This window comes from Conger conger, chromosome 1 (assembly GCF_963514075.1).
Source record: "Conger conger chromosome 1, fConCon1.1, whole genome shotgun sequence".
NCBI lineage: Eukaryota > Metazoa > Chordata > Actinopteri > Anguilliformes > Congridae > Conger > Conger conger.
Window position 1 is genome coordinate 49,749,744 of NC_083760.1, and position 24,366 is coordinate 49,774,109.

Genomic DNA, 24,366 nt, shown 5'->3' on the forward strand with positions numbered 1-24,366 from the left:
TGCATGATTAAGCAATGTAGGATTTTTTTTATTTATATGAAATTCTATTTCCTGCAAAAATTGTGTTGGGTCTTGCGTGAGATCCGTTGCAGGGCTCTTGGCCAAGCAACCAGTCATAGTGAGATAACTGCCAATCACGACACTGTAATTTCATACTTGGAGTTGGTTGAGGATCACACAAATGTATTGAATCGTTGATCATTTCCAAAATGGATCACAAAATATTTGTAGATAGGGCGGATACTGTTAAGCAGGGCCAACCACGCCCCCTCCTAATGTATTGAGAGAGAAACCATCAGTGTTGCAGAAATCGTTTGCTATGAAAATGATGAGGGACAGGACAAGATGTAGTTGCAGATGTAGCCTCTCGCATTAACAACCAATAGGACAAAGGTTCAAATCACTTGATGAACAGGGTACATTTGCCCCTTTATAGTTTTCCTCATTTTCCCAGGCCCAAGGATGGATACAGTGCCTGTAGTCTACCAAAATGTATGTTGGATACTTGTACGCAGACAACCCTGTCCAATACACAGAATGGCCCTCCAACTTAGTCTGTTCACAACACACTAAGGTGGAGAATGAAGGATTATTTAACCAATTATAATAGTTTGTGTTCATGATAAAACAGCCAGACCACAAAAATGAACTTCAGTATGTTACTGTGGGTAGAAAAAAAAAAGTTAAGTGAACAGCCTTGGTTAGGTATTATTGCTTTTATTCAAGTTTTGGTGAATTTCAAACCTTCAGGTTAGAAAACAATAATCTCACTGTCAACTGTCTGAAAGGGTAGTGAACACATTATTCAGACATGTACACAATTTATATCAAAGCTCTTCAGTGACATAATACAAAGCCATTTAATATTTTTACAATTTAAATCCTATACACATTCCACACTTAAAAAATAACTAAATATTTTCCCAACATTCATTTAAGACACAATATTCTCATGCACGCACGCACACACGCACACACACACACAAAGAAAATTTAAGTAAGGCCTGTGTCATATCTGGATTTGGTAAAATCTTGCAGCTCCATCCATTCTCCTAATCACTCTTGGCAGTGTGATAAAATACTGAGATTGACTGAGCATTTGAAAAATTCAATTTTGAAACAATACAGTGAATAAGGAAGTAAAATAGGCACAGATCTTGGATTTTTTGTTCATAATAAAATAATTGTCCCAACAGCATATCTACAGCATTCGGCTTTTGAAGGCTAAACCTTCCAGTGAACAGTTTAATTGGTTCAAGACAAAAAACATACTCTTTTGCACGAACCAGATGAAACTAAATTTGCTTCACAATGTATTGCCCTTGAAAACATAATTGCAACTGTCTAGGCGATGTGATATAAATGTAGAAAAGCACAAGTAATAGGAAAAACAAGGTTTTATGACTCCCTTAATGTGCATAATTCTGTCCTGGAGTGCCAGTGTCTGCTGACTTTCGACATTTCATCACCAGTGATTCATTCAAAATGTTGAATGGATAAGAACCTACACGGCCTTGTTCTCAATGCCTTTATCAGCTGTGGAGTGAGGGAAACCGCAAATATCTGCAGACCCTGCCGCCATCGAGGGCACAAGTTTGACACTGCTGCCTTTACAGTACGTGTGGATCTACAACAACTCACAAACTCAATAAAAACAATATGCCTTCCAAAGTAGAAAACGATTGGTCTGTCTCAGTGAGCATATCATAGCTCCTCTCATTTAGGGTTTAATGAAGCTTCTTTCCCACCATTGCAGAAAACAGAACACCATGTTCAACAGACTGGGACAGTCAGTAAGCAGCTTTTAGTGTTAGTGGTTCAAAACGATTTGCACCTCAGTGAAGGTTGTTGAACTTTGCAAAATGACCACGTGAAACAGGACTTCCAGTAAGATGGGCAGTGCAGCACAATACATGACAAATTTGCAACAGATAAATAGCCATATACAAGTGGAATACATTTACAAGGGAGGGAAATGTAATTGGTAGCTTGGATGTTACAATACATGGTATATTACTGTATCATCCACCACAAAGACACAATTTTAAAAAGCTTCATCATACAGGAAGATACAATTGTGAAGACTGATCCTCTCAATCAGTGACCAATAGAGTAAGACTCAATTGTCTTATCAAGGGTGCACATTATCTACAAATGCACACTGAAATGGGTATAAATGTGACAGCATGCATACAAAACTAATTTAGCAAAATATTAGCAATGTTGGGAAAACTTTCTGAAGGTTCTACTGTTCTACAAAATGAGCACAGTGGTTTGGGTTTTCCTACTGCATATTTGGTACAGAAGAAAGTTGAACAAAGGCACAATTTCATAACTGAGCACAGGATTTTGGACATGCACATAACAGTGGTAATTCCATATATTCAAGATTGGACACAAACATGGTGCTTTATAATTGCTGTCATGTTCTACATTTGGGGCAGTGGGCTCCTCAGTTCACAGAATTCCATATGCATATAAAATATGTAATAACATACACAAAGTTTCACTCATGAATGGCAGCTAAATACAAATACACTACGACCCAGAATCAAAAGTTCATGGAAGCATCACAAATGCTCCCAGTGACCATCCCACCCCTCTCCCATTCAGGTTCCACAATGAAACATATTTAAGATGGACATTTTTATCCTTAATTAATGAACACAGCTATACAAGACAGTGGTTTTATTTATATACACTTTGAAAGATTCAGAGCTAGGGGAAAATAATATATGTTCGGAACTAGTTCTATTCCAAATAGAAAATCATAAAATTTAACTGATAAGTTCGTATGAGTGTGGGGAGGTGGGTGAAAATATATTTACAATGGTCAACGGCATATGCTGAATAACAGTCACCTTAAAGCTAGCAAGAAAATACAGTTAACATTGCATTAAAATGTAATCAAAAGTGTTCCATTCGTTTAAGCGTAGAGACCGTTAAAAACTTCACAAAAACAAATACCTTGGTTTGGAGGTAGTCTACAGTACCTAACGAGCATTAAAATAAGGTATAGGGAATCGTACTGTAAGCTTTAAAACTTTGGTTTTCGTAACTTTAAAGACAGTATCTCTGTCATTGCTGCACCACAATTATGGCCCATAACGTTATGGTGAGATTGTAAAGTTTTGTTTTTGAAGTTTCAAATGCATTTTTTTCTCTATCAACAGTTTCAAAAAAAGGAACTGACAGCATAACTACATCCCAGGTCCTGAGGTTTTCAGCAGATAAGCAATAGCACAGCGGCACAAAAGTGAATCCCTTTGTCACTTGGAAGAAAGGTTACAGAGACCAGTCTCAAAAAACCTGGGCGGAAAGACTCGAAAACTCTGCCCTGCCTCCTGCCTAAGTTAACTGACCAAAAAGCCTGTTGCACAAATTGAAGGGAGGAAAAGGAGTAAAGTGCATTCAGAATTGGGGTGCATTTCAAAAACACCCAAGAAGCAGAGGAAAAGCTCAGCCAAAAGTTTAGCCTGCACACCCCAAAGGGTGCGTCAGCTAGTGACAGCAGTTTGAACTCAATTAGCAAATGAGGGGATAATATGACTATCAGGACCCCTCTCATGCTTCACATCTGCATGCAATGTACACCAAGGTGGTAGCAAATCAGATGTTTCCCAGCATTTTATGGGCAGCCCAGAAAAACCAAAATAATTTGTGCTTTGCTGCCAAGAAAAACGCACTTCTGTTCCACACCACACCTCACTAATAATCACTATATAGTGTGCATAAATGTGGGCACCCCTGGTCAAACAACATTTTACAATTAATATCCAAGTGAGCATAAGCGAACCAGACCTCTAAATGGTACAATGTCGACCATGACATTTCTTCACATTTTAAAGCAAGATTACTTTACAGTTTTTTAAAGTTTCAAAATAATACATAAAGGAAAAAAGCCCTGTGGAAAAGGTTTGGGAACCCTGTCAGTTAATACTCTGTAACTCCTCCTCGCAACTATAACAGTTTTAAAACGCTTCCTGTAGCCAGCTAAGAATCTTAAAAATTCCTGCTTTTGGAATTTTTCCCCATTCTTCCAGGCATAAACCCTCCTTGAGATCTCTCCACAGATTTTCCTGAAGGTACTTCATGGTTGATTTTGAGGTATGCTTTGGATTATTATCCATATGCTTTGGAATACCTAAGCTCTCTTCAATTTTAATGTCTGGACTGACCTTTGAACATTAGCCTCTAGTATTTCTTGATATTTGGTAGAATCCATTCTTCCTTCCACTCGCACAATATTTCCTGTGCCCAGCTGCCACACAACTCCAAAACATAATGGATCCACCTCCATACTTCACAGTTGGCAAAGGCTTCACCCTTTTTTCTCCAAACATACCTTTTTTGGTGGTGGTCAGAAAGTTCAATTTTGGTTTCGTCAGTCCAAAGCACATTGCTTCAGGCTTCTCACTGTTTTCTTTTGCATACCTCAGATTTTGTATAGAGGTCATTCTTTCTGGCAACTCTGCCATGTAAATCTTTGTTGTTTAAAGTATGTTGTATTGTTGTCCTGTGAACAGCTAGATCTGCAGTCGCCAGCTATTTTGCAGTTCTTTTGCAGTGATGTGTGGGTTCTTCTGAGTATTTCTCACCAGGTCTCGGGCCATTATATCTGAAATGGTCTTCTAGACCTAGCCTTCACTTCAACTGTTCCATTTTCTGATAATATAATCTGATAGTAGAAGTAGGTAGTTTGAAACATTGAGAGTTTTTGTGGCCTTCTCCTTTTTGGTGGAAATGAACGATGCATAGAGGAACCCATGGTTGTCAACACCAAACAGAACAGCCACAGTTGGATACTCTAGAAGGCATGGATTTAGTTCAGAATAAAAAGTTTAGCCCTGGAATTATACTGACCTGACTCATTGAAGCCCTAACGAGTAAATCACCTGGGTCTGGGCCTTAGTAAGTAATCATCTTTTTTAAAAGTGACAAAGAATAATCCAAAAGGGTTCCCAAACTTTTGCACAGGGCTCTTTTCCTTTTTTATAATTTATAGGCAGTAAAAAAAATCTAAATAAAAAGCAATCTTGCTTTAAAGTTTGCATAAAGGTTTCATATTGAACTCTATACCATTTAGAGTTCAGGTTTGCTTTGATCACATGCAGATTCATTACAAGACATGTAAACCAGGGGTGCCCAAATCTTTGCACCCCACTGTATATACTAAAAGTTTTACACAAAGGTTAAATAGTAACTGTAAATGCAACAGGGAAAAGGACGGTGGGGGGTGCTGGGTGTCAACACTGAATCACGGGACAGGACAGAACATTCACACCTCAAACTACCATTAAGTTCCTGTTTCAACCGTTGGGAAACACAGAAATCCCTCAAAAATTCCTATTGAGATTTGACATCCTACGTCACGCTGCACGTTGCACACACAAAATCACTTCATACATGGTGTGGAATTTTTTTACACCGCTTCTCCAATCCCTGAATCTGCTCATCTGAGGAAGAGAACAGAGCAGATGTGAGGATCAGAGAAGACACTTAAGATTTTATAGATAACACCTATAAACGGTTCCATTTCTGCGTTGAGAAAAAAATCCTCGCATATTTTACATTCAGGGAAAATTACACGCAAACATACATTTATACATTTGTGGTGGATTGCCTCCAAATTCAGCCAAAGGTGTGAAGCTTAATGGAATATATACGGCCTGTTATTCCATTTGTAGCCCTAACTGGAGGCACGAGACACAAATTCTGACCAGTGTGCTGTCCTCTGCGGGACATTACACGACAGCTATCCTGCCCAATTGCAAAATATCCAGCACACCGATCACAGGGGACTATATTAAAAAAAATTATAAAATTAAAACATGCCGTATCAATCACTCAGTGCCTATGTATAGTCCATCCACCCTTACCACCAATAGGCCAGAAACAATCCTGCAACTGAATACCCATGGCCCAAAATAGATTTGGGGGGGGGGGGTTGGGGTGCCACAATTGGTAAGGCAGCTCACATGTCCAACTGGAAATAAGATTATTCCAAGAAGTACAGGTTTAAGGCAATCCCCTCTGTGGGCCTGAGGAGTGATGTGCTAAGCCAGGGAACCCCTCTTTTATATACATTGAAAAAAAAATAATAATTAAAAAAAATTATTACAAAAAATCAATAAAAGTGGCAAGGGGTTCCATATTGGCCTTGCGCTGGCCTCTCCTTGCGCTGGGACAGCCATCCTCCACATAACCTCCCTTCCTCCCGCTTCAGTTGCCAAGAAGGTCATCCAGTGGGAGCGTGTCCAAATCATAGGCGTCAAAGAGGTCGCTGATGCCCGCATCCTCGCCCAGGCTCAGGTAGTCGTCGTTGAGGAGGGGCGGAGACAGACTGACAAAGGGCATCTGGTCCTCGGTCTGCTGCAGGAGGCAGGTGAAGGGCGAGTTGATGGGAGAGAGAGTGGAGACCACCACAGCAGCGTCGGGATCTCCAGGCCGGATGCTGCCGATACTTGCACAATCTGAGGGAGGAGCAGAGAGCCAGCATGTAGTAGGCACAGTCAAGGGAGACCTCTCAATAACAAGAGCTACCATGAGGTGGTCTGGCAAGACACCTCAAACCAGCATCAAACCAATTCCAGGTTCTTAAGTAATTGCTTGTTTGCGAGCAGTACAGCTAAGGCCGGGCGTACATTATGTGATTTTCTCAAGGGGTTACGATGTCGGGAACTCGGATTCCCTCTCATACTTACCAGATTGTGCCAACCGATCGGATGATAGCATAGAGTATACAGACAAAAACGTCATAAGCTGAACCACCACCTGATTGCTCAACGGTCCCGATTGGTCTAATGTTTTTCTTACAATTTGGTCCCGATATGAAAAGAGCAAGTCGTATAGCGAGTGTGTGCCCAGCTAGTGTAAGGAAGCTTACCGTCTTCGACTTTTACAAAGGGGGAGGAGTCTCCTTTCACATCAAAGCCTCTGTCTGCCGTCGGACTGTCGGGAGCGTTATCGTCCGGACACAAGAACACATCTATAGGCCCCTTGGTGCTGGTCAGATGCACTTGCAAAATCTGTGAGGGTGAAAACCGTGTTTGAAGTTTGCCTTTTGGCATCAGAGCAGAGTACATGTAGAGTTGGCTCTGTGTTCTCTCACCTCATGTGGATCAGGCACCTGCAGCTTAGTCTCTGAAGGAGCTTTGACCACAATCACAGTCTCATCCTCCAGGCTGGGGATGCGCCGGATGTCTTGGTACGTTACATAGGCAAGCTTGAGGGCCGTTAAGGCAAAAACTATATACTGTACAGTGGGTTCCAGAATTATTGCCAAATATGTGCAAAAATACTGCGAAGTACAAAATTATGCAGTTATTGACATAAGCTTTATTTCTAATATGTGCAAAGTAGTGTGCTATTAATGATTAAATGGAATCAACCCAATACTGACAGCCATGAGTCTTTTCCTGTAATTTGTGATAAGGTTACAAACAAATTGGGAGGGATTTCTTTGACCATTCCTCCATGCAGACCTTTTTCAGAATCATTGATATCCTTGGGTTTATGCTTATGGACCCTTCTCTTCAGTTCAGACCACAGGTTTTTGATGGGATTTAAGTCTAGAGATTGAGATGGCCATTGCAAAACATCAATATTGTTTTCACTCAACCATTTATGTGTGGATTTTGATGTATGTTTGGAGTCATTGTCTGGCATTTTCTAGGACCAAGTCTCAGCTTCCTAGCAGTGATCGCCATATTTTCTGCCAAAATTCCCTGGTACGTTGTTGAATTCATCATACCATTGATCTTAAATGGGGCCAATGGATCACTGGCAGCAAAACATCTCCAAAACATCAATGAGTCACCTGCATATCTGACAATAGATGAGAGGTGCTTCTCCTTTTATACATTCTTCTTTCGTTGCCAAGGTGGATGGTGTCTTTGACTAGCGGTACTGTCCAGACATAATTACAAACAGGTTTGGCTCCAGATGACTGGTTTTGTTTGTTGTGCTCAGTAAGGTCTTTGAGCCACCCATCCAAAGAGTTTGAAGGTATGGAGGTGCCATGTTATAGCTCTTTTTGAGACTTGGTGACCCCAAGATGCAACCAATCTCTGCAATTCTTTAACTGCAATCCGTGGGTTCTGTGAGGATAATGTGCAGTTGCGTCCTCTTCCTGGCAAGTTCGCAACCATTCTAAATGTTTTTTTTTTTTTTTTTTTATTCTTCCCCTTATAATGCCAAGTGCTATGTTTAACCATTTATGTATTTTGTTGTACCCATTACCAGACTTGTGACGGTCAATTACCATCGGTCTCTTCTGAATTGACAGTTCTTTGGCATTTCCCATGCTGACGGACAACAAAGGAATTTAGCATGCATTTTACCTCATTTCTATACCCTAATGTACATTACATTAATGGCATTTGGCAGACGCTCTTATCCAGAGTGATGTACAGTTGATTAGACTAAGCAGGAGACAATCCTCCCCTGGAGCAATGCAGGGTTAAGGGCCTTGCTCAAGGGCCCAACGGCTGTGCGGATCTTATTGTGGCTACACCGGGATTAGAACCTTGACCTTGCATGGCCCAGTCATTCATCTCAACCACTGCGCTACAGGCCGCCCCTAATGTAAAAGGAAGTGTTGAAATTACACAGTATAGTTCCGTTTAACTGTGATTAAGTCAAATGGTTTGCCAGTTTCACTTTGTTGTATTTCATTTACAATATTTGTTAGAGGTGCAAATATTATTGACACCTACGGTTTTCAGAAATAATTCGATTAAGGAATTTTAAAAAAAAAACATTGAATTATGAAAGCTAATGTATTTAAAAGTAAATAGCATCCCATAACCTAGACAGTGGGCTCCAGAATTATTTGCGTAATACAAATGGAGACTAGACTAATTTTAACTGTCAAATACATATGGCAAATTTGATGTTTTGGAGATGTTGTTGCCAGTAGGTCAGGGGTACTATTTAAGATCAATGGCACAATTAATTCAACAAAGTACCAGGAAATCTTGGCAGAAAATCTGGTTGCCTCGGCTAGGAAACTGAGACTCAGTTGTAGGAAGATAGTCCAGTAGGGCAATCACTCCAAATATACATCAACATCCACACAGAAAGTAAAAACAACCATGTTCTGCAATGGCCATCTCAGTCTCCAGACATATATACCATCAAAAACCTGTGGTCTGAACTGAAGAGAGGGGTATCCCAAGGATACGAATGATTCTGAAAAGCTGGCATGGCGGAATTGTCAGAAATCCCTCCAAACGTGTTCTTTAACCTGATCACAAATTACAGGAAAAGTCTTATGACTGTCATCTCTGCCAGGGGTGTTTGTACAAAGTATCAAACCAGAGGTGCCAATAATTGTGGAACCAGTTTTTTATATTTATTTATTTTTAAGTAAGACTTTGTTGATTCCATTGAATCATTAATAAAGCACACTGCTTGACAAGTTAGAAAATAAAGCTTATTTCAATAACCTATTTTTTAGTTTACAGCCAGGTGCCAATAATTATGGAGCCCGCTGTAGATTATCATCCGTGTTGTTTGTTATATGCAGCCTGTTTCTAAATTTTTATTAAGGGTGCCAATAATTCTGGAGCCCACTCGGGCTGAAAATCTGAGGCACAAATTCAACGTAACCACAACATGATTTTTCCATGACTGAGGAAGGCAGAATAAATGACAAATCACAGTGACGTCACATTGAATCTTGGTCTTACCAGGACACAGAGACTTTGAGAATTGCAAGATACTAGTTGGTGGAGTGTGTATACATTTACCCAAAGAAAGTAACCTCAGGTGGTGCACTTGTGGTTGTAGACATGCTGGATGTATGTCACATGAAACCATTTCTTTACTGTGAAGATTGGGAAAGGAAAGGATATTTCTGGTTGCGCGAGTCTTCGGTCATCTGCCGCACATCACGGCTGCAGCACTGGATCAGGTCGTCCAGCTTCTTCTCCTGGCGGCTGAGCTCGGCCACTTCAGCACTCAGGCCCTGGCACTGTGACAGCGTGGTCCCATCCTCTGAGAGGTTGCAGCCCCTGGGGGAGTCAGGTCAGGGGTCACTGTCTGCTCTTAGGTTCACCACAAACCACTCGCACCTTCCTGTAATCCTCTTGTAATTTACTTAGTTGAACTTTTGATCATTACAATCTTCAACAGAACTGAATCATTTAATGGGACCAAATGTAAGTAGGAAAAATGTTTTAATAAAGTCATAATATTTAGTTCTTGGTTGCAAATCCTTTGCATTTGATAACTGCCTGATGTCTGGAACTCAAAGACGAGAAAGTATCTTCCCTGGTGATGCTCTGCCAGGCCTGTACTCTAGTCACCTTGAGTTACTGCTTGTTTTGGGGGCCTTTTGATCTTCAGCAAGCTGAGGCATTTGGAGCTCATCACATCACATTGAAGCAGATGTAATGTTTCTGTACACTTCACAATCCATCCCAATGGTGCAGTCAGCAGTCGCATCATCAATAAAGAAGTTCCAGTGGCAGCCATACATGTCCAAGCCATGACACAACCTCCACCATGTTTCACAGATGAGGTGGTACGCTTTGGATCAGGAGTGGTTCCTTTTTGAACATGTTTTTCTTTGCATTACTTTGGTAAGACCAATCTCATGTGTCAACTCACTTTGTTCCTGAACAGTTTTTTTATGGCTTTTTTAAGGTTATTTTGAGACTTAATTGTGGTTTGGATCTTGTGGTGAGCCCTCAGATGTCCTCTTCCGTTCCATTTGCCATTGCGTTATTGCTTCCTAAGGTTTTAGCTATGACTCTGATCAACTTGTGTGTCATGTGTAAGCCTCAGGATGGCCAGCTTTTTTACAGCCACTCGCACTTCTTTAGGACTCAAGTTCAGTGACAACAGCAAGAGATTCAAATGCAAATGTCACACCTACAATCAACTCCCTTTTGTTAGCTTTCTTTGCATTACTAATGATGCAATGACAGCTGGCCAAGAAATAGCTGAGCAGCCAATTGTCCAATTACATTTGGCCCTCCAAAATGGGGAGACTATGTATAAAAAGGGCTGTAATTCCTTAAATTAAATTAAAGTTTACAGTCAGCAGTTTAACATCATAATCCCCCACAATGATGTTCAGCACAAATTAAGTCATTAATTAATTACTTGGTAATTAAGAGATGGCCCAAAATCACCCTTAAAATGCTAACAGCTTCAAGAACCCTGTCACCATTATAAATATGATGAATTGTTTAACTTTGGCATTTGGTATAGGTTCTGCACATAGATAAAATCCACCCAATGCATAAAGCTCCAGTTGATTGTCATTCTGCTGGGCCAGTCACTTCCACTCAGCTCAAAGGTGACAAGACAGGGCTATGCCCCTCTTCCTCCCTCAATGTCTCACTGGAGCCCTTAGCACAGCCAGAGCATGATCATTTCCCCTACTGATACGCACACTGAAAACAATTATTCATTGGGTCTGTAAATCTAACCAAGAGTATTTTCGTAATTTCTACAAGAAAATACCCTTGTTCTCACTTAATTGTTTCCCTCAATTCCAGACTCCATCCATTTCCCCAGAGTTCTGTGTGACGCAGCAAGAGTGAAAATGATATTGAATGAGGCCAATACACTTATTAACAGTTTAAGTGTTAGAGTAGTAAATAATGTGTAGCAATAACCTCAATGTAGATAGTTGTCCAGCTGAATGTTAATTAGCACCATGGAGAAGATTGTCTTTGTGGACAGGACTACCCTTGCATTGTGTTGGTTGAAATCATATTTCTTGCTCTTTGAACTGCGTGTCTGAAGCAGCAGTAGCGAGTAAATCAGATGTGCAGATCATCCTGAGCTATCACTGGAAATTGGCAAATATGAGTCTGCATTAGAGGGTATAAATCATGTGATCTCTAAGATTTTAGCAATTAAAAAAAATTATGTTGGTTTTAGATAGTTTACAGTATTGCTTACTTCATACAATATAGGGACAGGGATAGACTACACCAACCCACCTATAATGCATGTGGATATCCCATGTATAATGCCCGTAATGGGCCTCATACAAGACACACTCAAATGAACATGTGTTCTTAAATTTCAGGTACAAGTTATTTAAGAGAACATGGGGCATTCACCAATTTTCTCATATTTAGATTTTCTTCTTAGGAACAAAATGCATGTGTGTTCCCACCCCGTTGTACGAGTTATGTAAGCAAGAGCCTCGCAGTGCATGTCAGGGCAGTTCGGCTGGGTCACAGAACGCGGATCAAACTTTCAAACTACACTGCCGACCAAATACGAATCAAGATTCGGCAACTGCATTGCTCATTTCTAGCGTCAAATGTTTTCAGAAACATATTTTTGGTGAATGTTTAACAGGAATAAGAGAGAGGTTATCAATGGTCCAGCATAATATGTTTTTTTGCGAAAACCAATGAACCACAGACCTTCATTTAGAACAGTTTTCTGAAGTTAGGAGCATTTGTTGAATCCGACGTGGCTCACTCGTACAAGCCCTTAGTACAAAAAAAGTAAGAGAAATTTACAATAAAAGTATGAAGATATGAATTCTGCATGAGGCCCATGGTTCTGTTGTTGAGGATTGTGAACATTTCTCAAAAGAAACAATGGGTACAATATGCTACTGCCCATGTTGGCTTCAACCGGCTAAAGCAGTTACATGGCACAAGTCTCTCCTCATCTCCCTCCAGATGTGTAACCAGTTGTGGCCCAAATAAAAGACAAATTGTCCGAGACCTAGCACGAAGATCTGCACCCAGGTACCTACCATCAATTATCAAACCTTTCACCCCGTCACTGGGTGTCTAGCATATTAGGGCAATGGGGAGAAAAAAAATAACTGTTTTCACTTCAAAAGTAAAAAGTTTAGCGTATAAAGTATAAAGTTTTGACTTCTCTTGAAATTGCCTTTCGCAGGAACTTCCTATACGCTGCCTTCATCACTCAAGTTCTTGCGTAAAATATGAAACCCTATAATGCCTTAAAGGGGCAGTTAACCCAAAAATGAAATTGAAGTATGTTTCCACTTACCCAGAGTACCATCTATCCATCTAGATAATTTGCCACATCTCAGCAAATACTTCTTTTTTTTTTTTAGATGCAGTTCGCCATGATATAATGGACGTCTATGGACCTTTATTTTTTCTCTGGTAATGAATCAACAGAAAATTGACATTTGAAAAACTCAACACCAACGTCTCTGTCCAAATATAATGCCACAATTACTTGCGAACATCAATAGAGCTCAAAAATGCAGATTTTCATCCAGAACAATTTACATCTGAAGAACTTAAGAAATCCTAATTTATTACATTTGCAAAGGAAAAAATAGTAAGTAACATTTGTTCATTTCTAAGTTGATCTAATTTTAAGTGGCACCAAACTATGATCTATGGTCTCGGTACACTGAGCCCCAGAAGATACAATGTTGCAGTTCTCTTTTCTACCTGACAGGAAGCCACCAACATCTAAATATGTCTGGCCAGATTGAGTAAACAGCCAACCAGTCAAGTAAATAATTAAGTCAAACTGACTTCAGATAATAGATAAAGACTGTTAAACGTATTATTTGCTTAAAATGAAAAAATAGCAAATATATCCTATCTCAGAGTTCAGGCAATACTGCTGGGTGCTGAGAGCAAAACTGCTGGGTGCTGAGAGCAATACTGCTGGGTGCTGAGAACAATACTGCTGAGGGTTGAGCATGGGAGTCAAAATAATGACTGATGAATAATAACGGAAGAGAGCTGTTCACTTGCCCACCTAAAACTTGTTAGGGAAAACCACTTCACACTTTTATAACACAGCAGCCAAATAATGGTGAGAACAAGCAAACCCAAATAAGCCTAGAAAACAGAAAACATTAAATCAGGCAACGCGCTCAGATTTTTCTATTATGCCTACTTTGCACAAAAGCCTAAGATTCACCAGTACTCTGCACATTGAAAATATTCCCAGCATACATGTTGCAAGACCTGCACGACATATTGGATCCTGCATACTGACTCTGGGATACTTACATCCACTGAATATTGTTTTTTGATTTCTTCTTGATGAGGTGGACACCCTCCAGCACATTTGTGATGTCATACAGACGTCTCTTCTGGACTTTCAGAACCTCCGCGGCACGGTTCAGGTCCACCACTCCATCTGCCGACTGACCGAGTAACTGCAGGAACTTCTTGGTCAGCAGGCCCAAGGATGTGTCATAGCGCGTCTTTTCCAAAGGGGACTTCGGAGCTGTGGAAGAAGGTGGCACCAAACACACCTTGTTCAGATTTAGCAATATTTTAACATGGTGTTTTTATAGCCAGTGCAGGGAGGGGGAAGTCAGTGAAAAGGGAAGGCTAGCAGTTTGTCACACCAAACTCACAAAGCTGAGGCCTAAATGTTTGTTAGGTCCCTCTAAAATATTTTCCTGGGTGATCTTCAGCACAGAACAACCCTTGGAGCCTCCATTTGTCCTGTTGTACGGGGAACTACAGGGCATTTGGAAAACTGGTGCAGGCTTTTGGGATGTACAACAAAGCAGATCACCAGTTAGACCCTGCAAGCAGCTAGCCTGTATTCTTCAGACACAATGATCAAAACATTCTGATCGCAGGTCCATCAATGGCTGCAAGGCATATAGCTGGAGCAGAGGTGAAATGCATTACCAGTATTTTCAAATCTATGAAATGTGTCACTGCACAGTAAAGCACCAGCTAGGTGCCTTAACCTCAAGCCTGCAACACATAAATGAACACATTGGCAAGGCACAGTGACTGGCTGTTTCTCCACACTGGCAAGCCAGGGCGCCATTTCCCATCCCTTACTTCTGGGACTCCTGAGGTTGGGCGCAGTTGCTCCGCCCTTGCCCTTGGGGGTCTTGGCTCCTTCACTGGGGGACTGGCGCTCAGTCTCGTCCAGCTCCAGCCGCCGCTTCGCCTGAGGGATGTTCAGAGGATGGATGTTCACTACCTGCCCCCGTCACACCATCACTCCGAACACCAGGCCAGGTCTTCCTCTGCACTACCACACATTACCTGCCTCTCCGCTCTCGCTGGCTACGGCTCTCAAAGCTTCGGTCAGCTCCAGGGGAGCAGCTCTACGGGAGCCCAAAAGTTATATCCTTAAAACACCGCGCAAACTGTCACTCCAGTGGTTGTTAAACATTGGTGGCAGCTGAAGTGAGCTCCTGAATGAGATGAAATGCAATGTAAATGCAATCCAATTCTGTGTAATTTCCCCTTCAGGAATTCACACTATTTGAGGGGATTAGGGCAAATGGGGTACCACCGCCTCACGACTCTAATGCAGGTCAAAATATTTTGCCAAATATTGTTTGCAAAGATACAGCATTTATCTTTTGCTTTGTAGTTGTGCACTGTAATTCCAAATTCAGACAGTATATACGCATTTGGATTTATAACTACTCGCCTTTGATTGGAGATCATGAATACTAACCATTTGCAGGGAATTTCTTTTAATATCACTATACTTTAGAAAAAATATCAAACTAATCATATGCAGCCATCTGCTGGTACTATTCAGCTTAAATCTGAATGACATGCAGCACCCCTACAACAGAACACAAGTGCACCTTTGTAATGTGATGAGCAGCTGCGCTTCTGGTACTTCAATCACACACAAAGATTAGGGCCACAATAAATCTTTGCTGTAATACCCTTCTGTATATCAGGAACTTGTCCGGTGCAAAACCACAGCTGAGGCTCCACCTTACATCTATGGGATTTTAAATTTTGTGCACCTCTACTCAGCCTGAGATTTTTTTAATGCAGAATATTTTTAATAATTAATTTTAAAAAGTAATACAAAGCATCAAACATAAAACATTAAATATAGCTCATTATCCATGTTGGGTGCCAATAATTCTGGAGCCCACTGTATGTGTGGACTTGTCGGTGCACTGTGTTGAATATAATATTTTTTATTACAGTATATAGTGGTTAATGTATTATGTATAGCTTTTACTTTCCATCAAATACAGTGGTTCCCATTAAGCCCACCAAGCCAACTGAAGGCATAGGCCTATCACCGCAAGAGGTGCTTTTGCTCAGCTACCGAGCAGCTCCAAGGAAATATGATTCTATGATGTCTAACGTTGATGGAAAGTCACTCAGGCAGCGAATCAAAGAGAGAGTGACGATTGAGCCACACGCAGGACACAAAAATGCCCTTGTGCAGATGTAGAGAATAAAATTTGTGAGTATCTTATAAGTAGCATAGTCTAATTTCATTTAATTTTTTTACTTTTAACCACAAATTGAATTCAGTTCAGGTAGCAGTTCAGTGGAGCTCAGATATTCTCACTTAAACTAACCAGATGACAGTGGTAAGTCATCTGTCAATCAATAAAATAATTTGGGAATTTGTTCAATTCGTTTTTTGTAATTTGCCAATCAGTAAAAAAAATGTGGGCTCATATGGAAGGCTTGTGGGCTTTAAGCCCAGGCCAGACATTTCAGATATGACGTTGAATATCTTTATTTCATTTAAAAAATTGGGGGGTTGCTTTGTAATTAAAGATGAGATTAATCTTCCCACATAATAGTGGTACCTACGTACCTTTTGCATTAGCTAGATGGAAATGCCAAAAATTACGGGAATGCACCAATGCAAAGAATCTGCCACAAAACACTAAACCAGCTCCGCTACCTAGCCAATAAATGTTAATCACTAGATGAATGGATGTACAAAACCCTAAATCATGTCATGTTAGCAAAACTGACAGCAATAGGCCTGTCTCTCATTGATGGCCACCACAGTGCTAATGCAACATTCGTTTTATTTGTCAGTAAAAAAATATATATTAGCCTAAAGTCTAGTCTAGTCATGTACCTTTACCTTATAGATTTAGGGTTGGTCTCACAAATTATATAGTTTGGACGTTTGTTCATAATGTAATGTTATGGAAATGAGAAGCAGGTATGATACCTTCTTGCAATAAATATGGCGGTAGCAGGAAATCTCTCTTCGGGAACTGAGTGGCCAGGGCTATGACATGGCAACTTATATTTGTGTCAATTTTTTTAAAAGCAGGCAAAATACAGTATGTTCTCAAAATTTGTCTCCTGAATAATTTTCATTCGCAGTTTGGACAGTTTGCAACTGTGCAACCCAAGTCCCTGCTAAGCCTCCCACACCCAGTGGTGGAATGACACCAGTCGTGTCCAACTGCCACATTGCTGACAAGTGATAGGATTTAACCCTGCACTGCCTGGGTATAAGACCCAGTCATTCCATGTTTACCAACTTTAATCTTACGCCGCTCATTCGTGATTTCATTCATTGCTATACTACTGCCATAGCAAGCAGTACACCAGGAGGTTGCAGCACTGAGCACTGATAAATACATTTGGGCATTCCAAATTGGCGAGGAAGGTGGAAAATATTTCTCAATGATTACAGATTATTACAAATCTTTCCGCTATCGACTTGATAAGACTGCCGGCACACAGGCTAGTTTAGTCCAGGCAGAGCTGAAATTTCCAGCTGGTGAAAAACTAGAAGGAACCAACAGCCCACATTAATCAAACAGCACTTTAGCATTATCAGTACGTCTCAAATCTGATTAATTTGGCCAACTAAATCTGGTAATCCGATGCTCCGATTACATTTTCAGAAATTATTTCACTTTTTTTTTTTTTTGGGCATTTCACAAACATAAATGACCGTTCCCAATTCTGCATCCAGGCTAGATAAAAGTAGCCCGGTCAGTAACCTTGACAGGCAAATGAATTAATTTAGGACGGGATTCCCAAACAGCCAAGCACCAACACCACGTTATTTTCTGGGGAAATCTTTTCAGTACAAGACCAGGTTTAACGGTTGCCTAGGAAATAGCTTCACGGTTGCTGGCCCATAGTTTTCAAAACCTCCCCTAGGTTTTAATACACTTCATAGCCTAAACAATGTTTATTGTTTCCATGTACAATATGACATCGCTGTATATTTCAAGGACTGAGTTGCTAAAGGCCAATTTAAGAGAATCTTAGATGTAATTCAGAGTTACCTTACAGGTAAATTAAGCCAGATTCAGAACGTAGAAACTATTTACTGCTATAATAAGATCACAGTATGTTTACCCAATCTCTTCAAGGCATGGATGACAGACAATGAACTTCCCTAAAGTCAAAATCCTACCATCCTCAAAATTCTTAACATTTTTCACATTTTACTTTTCCAAAAATTAAAACCTGTTGGAACTGGAACACTAGGCAGTTCAGAGGAGCTAATGGTGAACTCTGCTTCAACTGTTTTTAAAAAGGTTCACAGGTTATAAGGCTTTTGCTTTATAAAGCACCGCAGACTTTGATTCCAATATGTCTATCCTGTCTGACCATTCAAACTTTCAATTAATCTGATAGTTTCAGCAAAATGTGACCAAAACCTGCCCTGTATTATGAAGATGAGGGCCAAGAAGTCAACACTGCATTTGGCTGTTTTCTTTTGTCCTCGCCATGGACATTCATTCAGGAAAGGACCTCGGCCTAAATGTTGCATTCCCAAAGGAATGCTTATTAGCATGTTCCACTTTCATGACCAATTTCAAAGTAGAAGTAGAGAATAACACTACATGGCTGTGTTGGATTGGGGGAGCAGTCCTAGAATCAGCAATGAGACACACATTCTTCTGCAAAACAACACTTGAAAATTTAAGTCTAAAATAAAACTAAAGCCGTTGGAAAAATAAATACACAAGGTTCATACACCTTGATACACTGCACACTCAAACAATGTTTGTTCTTGCTTTCCTGATTTCTACGAAGTAGCAAATTATACCAGGAATGCGTTTCGACAACTGCCGGGCAGAGACACAGGGCGCTGCTCTGTGACCCCAAAGGTCACCTGGGGACAGCACAGGCAGTTACCAGAGATCCATCAATGTTCTAATTAGCCTCAGTGGAGCCTTTGTTCATAATGAAAAGCCCTGATATCAGCAGATACGATTCTTTACGTGTTTATTTTACAGCATGGGCAAACATGTCCTTTAACTTGTATTGGATGAGAAGACAAAAAACATGAATAATGAAAATAACAAGCAGCCATTTAGATATATTGTGGGGCAAAGAGGATTCTTTTGTGCGGCATTTCAGCAAGCTTATAAGCTGCAGGTCAATGTCCCACTCGATGGCCAGGCCAATCATATAACTGAGAAACTCAGGAACCACAAGCTGACTGAGCAAATTCATTCAGCAACACCTTTCGGAAATCATTTTTGCAGCCCCTTATTCCACAGGTGTTGAGAGCCTGACAGAAAGCGCAAATTCAAACTAACACAGTGCATTTGACCATTTGCACTCCTACACAAGACAAAGGCGACTACCAGTGCTACTAACAGGGCTGACTTCTACCGTAACTTAAAATCAGCACATGTGTGACAGCTCACAAAAAGCCTAGTCTCAGTACAGGAAGCTGCCCTGGTATTGCTCCAACCTCCAGAACCTCCACTGCCAGGAAGCCATTTTAGAAACACTCCAGCATGACAGAGATCAGACCCAGTGCAACAGTTCAGCTGTGATTCAGCTGTTTTCATAAAAAGACAAACTTGCCAACAGGCAAACAACTAATTTACACGGAAATAACGAGTATACTATCATTAGTTAATCAGAAACACGACATAGAAAACCAAAGGAACTAACAGATCCAACTTAGGTTAAGTAAGTTAGCTACATAAGCTTTTAGATTTTCATAGAAATACAAATTAATTGTCATGTCCATGACAAACATGTAAACAAAGCCTGCAGGGAAATATATTTTTACTCCCATTTTGCAGGTATGGTTTTGATAAGGTATGCGTCAAAACTGCTGTTACTTCACATGCAATCTGCCATTTTGACATCTTAGCATTTCCAACCATGATTTCAGTATGAACTCCAATCGCCATAATTAACTAGAGAAAGACGATGTACAGTGTTGTGAGTGTAAACATAATCTATCACTCTGTTCACTTTTGCAGTTTGGGGGTATGCAATAACAGCTGCCATAACATATGAACTCACTGGTCAGCTGAAAAGCCATAAATAACCTTGCTTACTCAAAGTGAATTACTCAATGTTGTGGAATCTAAGCCATGTTTTTGTTACATCTGAATTTCTGGCACAGTAAAGTTCGGACTTTGACTGCATCTGTTGAAATCAAAAAGGAGAAAGGATATATCCAACAACAAAACCAGAGAATGTATGCCAAATGCCTGGATGTTAAACTTGATATTAAAACACAATTGATCGATCTCTGGTATATAAAACAAGATCATCCTTTGATTCTGCTTTCAAAAACAACTTATGTAAGCTGGACACAAACATAATTATAGTAAGTTTGTCAAACACAATAATTGTTCCTGCCTGTTCCATTGCAGTGCAAGCTGCAATAGATAATATAGTGTTCAATACATTTTTTAGACTTATTGGTTTCTGCTAGCTACGGTAGCCTATCCACTTAAGAGGTTTGACATGCTGTGTGTTCAAAGATGCTCTTCTGCATACCACTGTTGTAATGTGTGGTCACTTGCGTGACTGACACCTCCGACCAGTCTGGCCCTTCTCCTCTGACCTCGCTCATTCACACAGCTTTTTGCCTGTAGAACAGCTGCTCACTGGATGTTTTTTTCTTTCATTCTCCACACTCATTCTCTCAAGACGGTTGTGCATCAATATCCCAGGAGATCAGCATTTTGAGATATTCAAACCACCCTGTCTGGCAACAACAATCATTCCATGGTCAAATAAAATGTGTTCTCTATTCTGACATTTGGTCTGAAAAACAGCTGAACCTCTTGACCACGTTTTTATGCACTGAGCTGTTGCCACATGATCAGCAGATTAAATATTTGCATTAACAAGCTGGTGTACAGGTCTACCTAATAAAGTGATCACAGTGTACATTTTGAAGATACAAGTAAATGATTCATATTTGTGTACCGAGTAATCATACAAGACCATTTTAACTGGGTATACAGTATCGACTGGCCAAGCTTACTTTGAAAGAATAGTTTACGTTTTAAAAAAGATATTTACCTAGGAGTCTAAAATAGAACTTGCCAGCCAACCAGTTGCCAGCCAACCAGTCCTGCAAACATGAGTTAAGAATAACTTAGAGCTAGTTAGCTGGTTTACCCCACTCACTGTTGATAGCACTGCCCAACTTAGGTTATTCTTGAATATTTATAAGCCTTGGTTAACCTACTAATCATTTAATCCACGACTGACGTGCAAACTTAACCACAGCGATGATACAAGTCATGTAAACTGTTCCCCGACGATTTGCATCGTTTAGCAACTAGGCCAGTCGTCTTTGAGTATTGAAAATGAACGACATTAGCCAAAGCGATTAACAAATTTCCCCAAAGGTTGAATGATTGTACAAACGAGCAACCTTGTTTCTCGAAGACGCCGAGAAAGCCCCAGACTGTTCCCTTCCCCCTTTCCAAAACCACGAACAAGGCCTAGTGCTAGGGTAAATAACGACACAAATACACATCCCATGCAAACGCAACATTTCAATTTCCTTACTGTACTGGAAATACTCGGCTTCCTCGCTAGCTAGCTAGTTACTGACGTAGCCTACCGTAAAAAGCTATATCTAATTCACGTAAGACAAGACTTCAGAAAATATCTTGCATGTAGGGGTTAACAGTTTCGGCTACTGACCTTTTCCATCCGGGAGTGACCCCTTTTAGGCCATTGTAGAGGGGTGAAAGTTACTTTAAATGAATTTATTTCTTACCGAATGGTACCCAGTAAAGTCTACTGATAACCAGTTATGAACACAACACGACCTACGTTAATGTGACACGATGTATACAAAGTAGCCAATTAGCCTCAACTACTTAGCAAGCTAGCTAACCTGTTAGCAAAAAAAAGCTAGACAGCTAGCGAACAAGCTAGCTACCAAACTCACAGACCGAACGATTCGATTATGAAGACGCATTTACAAAACAACCACACTTGCATTCACAGTTGCTTTATTTTATAAACAACATTAGTTACCAGAGGACGTCCTAATGCAGTTCGTTGTCCGGTTGCGTTTGTAGTTCCGTGAGGAGTAGTGTATATACTGCTAGTTGGAGGGTCGGACACACAGACATTTGAAGTCTGTGTGATGCAGGACGGCGGGGTGATAATTTGTATAACGTTATATGTAGCTGTTGAAAGACTAGAAGTAAATCGGTCTGACAATGCCGTTAAAATAGTATTTTTGTCCAGCGAAGAGCTCCCAACCCCTGTTATTATTACTTTCTCCGGGGCTGAGGAGATCCCTTTTCTCATCTTTATAGACTCGATTGCCTTTTGTCCCTCCTTTATTTTGAAGCAAATTTTCTTCAAATCCAACGTTCTTTGGCATATAATATTATTGATAAACGTTAGCAGAGGACCTAAGGTATAGATATTTCCCGTTTTGGTCGTATATTTAGCGTACAGGCGGGCAGATGCGATGGATTTAAAACTGACGCAAGCCCCTGTCCTGCCAGATGAAAAATGGCTCCAGGAAGCTGACAATGAATGAAGGGATTCCGTTTACGCGCGAAAGGCCCTCCCGCGAAACTCAGATTTCCCGGGAAGTTTTCAAACTACATTTGCATGTTCGATTTTATTGGTCACTCTGAAATCAATCTCCGCCTTCATTTCGTGACGAATTTGGAGGTATACACCAATGACAGCTAGCCTTCCAGATCTGAAGTAGTTCATTGGATTCTTGCAGTATCACGTTTCCTTGGTTCGGCACGAAATATTTAGCTACGGATGGACAACCGTCCTGCACGACGAAGGGGCGGGGAAGAGGGGGTGTTCCCTAAGTGCGGGTAACTTTCTGAGGAGTAGGCTTTTTGGAATGTTTTTCAAGATTCTAAATTGGTGTCCGAGGACTCCATTGCTTACAGTAATCAGTAGTGATCGTTACATCAGGATTAGAATGTTCAGTTAAGAACATTGGAATCACATATTTGTGATCGCACACCTTAATGGGTATTCCACGTAAATCGCTAACACAGACCACAGTTGATGTGTGTTCACGTTTTTAAATATTAACAAAGACGCTGGGAACTGATATTATCGTTTCAGAACCAAGTATGAGTTCTAAAGATGATATCTCTACTGTATAATACTTGTTGGAAAATACACTCTTAATAATCGTTTGGCCCTATAGGGTATGGTTTATGCTTTTTGATAGATGATGTATAGTTTTGAATCTTAAGTGGTCAGCAATGAGGAACAAAGTTACAATATAGTCCATGTTCTCAGCTCTCCTAGCTGTATATCTAATATTAAGGAATGTAGACTTTATTTGTGGACTGTTTCATCCAGGAAGTTTTGTTTGGGAGGACTTTCAAATACTCAGATAATCTACATCAGATAAATGCAGTAAAAAAATATATATATACATTTGTCATTGAAAATTAACATTACTGTCTTCATAAATTTTCAAGAGACCTTTGTGAATGATGTCTTTCATAATGTTTTTGGTCATAGTTTTCAGCCATTGTTCCCTAGATACTGCGTATTTTAAATATCATCAGATTTTTTGCATCTCATTGACTTTTTGTGCATGTTTCCCAGCCACAAGTTTCTTTCCAGTACATAACAGCTACTTGTATGAAATGCTTGTGATGCACAGTAAGACTCAAAAGTACAACCATCAATGCCATCAAGTGTACAGTGCATCCGGAAAGTATTCACAGCGCTTCACTTTTCCCACATTTTGTTATGTTACAGCCTTATTCCAAAATGGAATAAATTCATTTTTTTCCTCAAAATTCTACACACAAAACCCCATAATGACAACATGAAAGAAGTTTTTTGTTTTTTTTTGCAAAATTATTAAAAATAAAAAACAAAGAAATCACATGTACATAAGTATTCACAAGGGCGGCACGGATGGTGCAGTGGGTAGCACTGCCGCCTCACAGCAAGGAGGTCCTGGGTTCGAATCCCCGTCGGCCGGGGCCTCTCTGTGCGGAGTTTGCATGTTCTCCCCGTGTCTGCGTGGGTTTCCTCCGGGTACTCCGGTTTCCTCCCACAGTCCAAAGACATGCAGGTTAGGCTGATTGGAGAGTCTAAATTGCCCGTAGGTATGAGTGTGTGAGTGAATGGTGTGTGTGCCCTGCGATGGACTGGCGACCTGTCCAGGGTGTATTCCTGCCTTTCGCCCAATGTATGCTGGGATAGGCTCCAGCCCCCCTGCGACCCTGTTCAGGATAAGCGGGTTCAGATAATGGATGGATGGATGGATAAGTATTCACAGCCTTTGCCATGAAGCTCAATATTGAGCTCAGGTGCATCCTGTTTCCACTGATCAACCTTGAGATGTTTCTACAGCTTAATTGGAGTCCACCTGTGGTAAATTCAGTTGATTGGACATGATTTGTAAAGGCACACACCTGTCTATATAAGGTCCCAC

At 40.5% G+C, this 24,366-nt stretch overlaps 1 protein-coding gene across 1 annotated transcript; it reads right to left on the minus strand.

The window, feature by feature from the left end:
* Nucleotides 1-701: 701 nt before the first annotated feature.
* LOC133110520 (transcription factor E2F3-like) lies at nt 702-22,509 on the minus strand. Its single transcript, XM_061220705.1, has 7 exons — nt 21,960-22,509; nt 14,784-14,895; nt 13,989-14,208; nt 9,855-10,016; nt 7,112-7,223; nt 6,887-7,028; nt 702-6,473 (listed from the first exon to the last, which is right to left on the minus strand). Exons 1-7 carry the CDS (start codon nt 22,236-22,238, stop codon nt 6,223-6,225), a joined length of 1,278 nt encoding a protein of 425 aa, XP_061076689.1. The 5' UTR covers nt 22,239-22,509; the 3' UTR covers nt 702-6,222.
* Between the last annotated feature and the right edge of the window lie 1,857 nt (nt 22,510-24,366).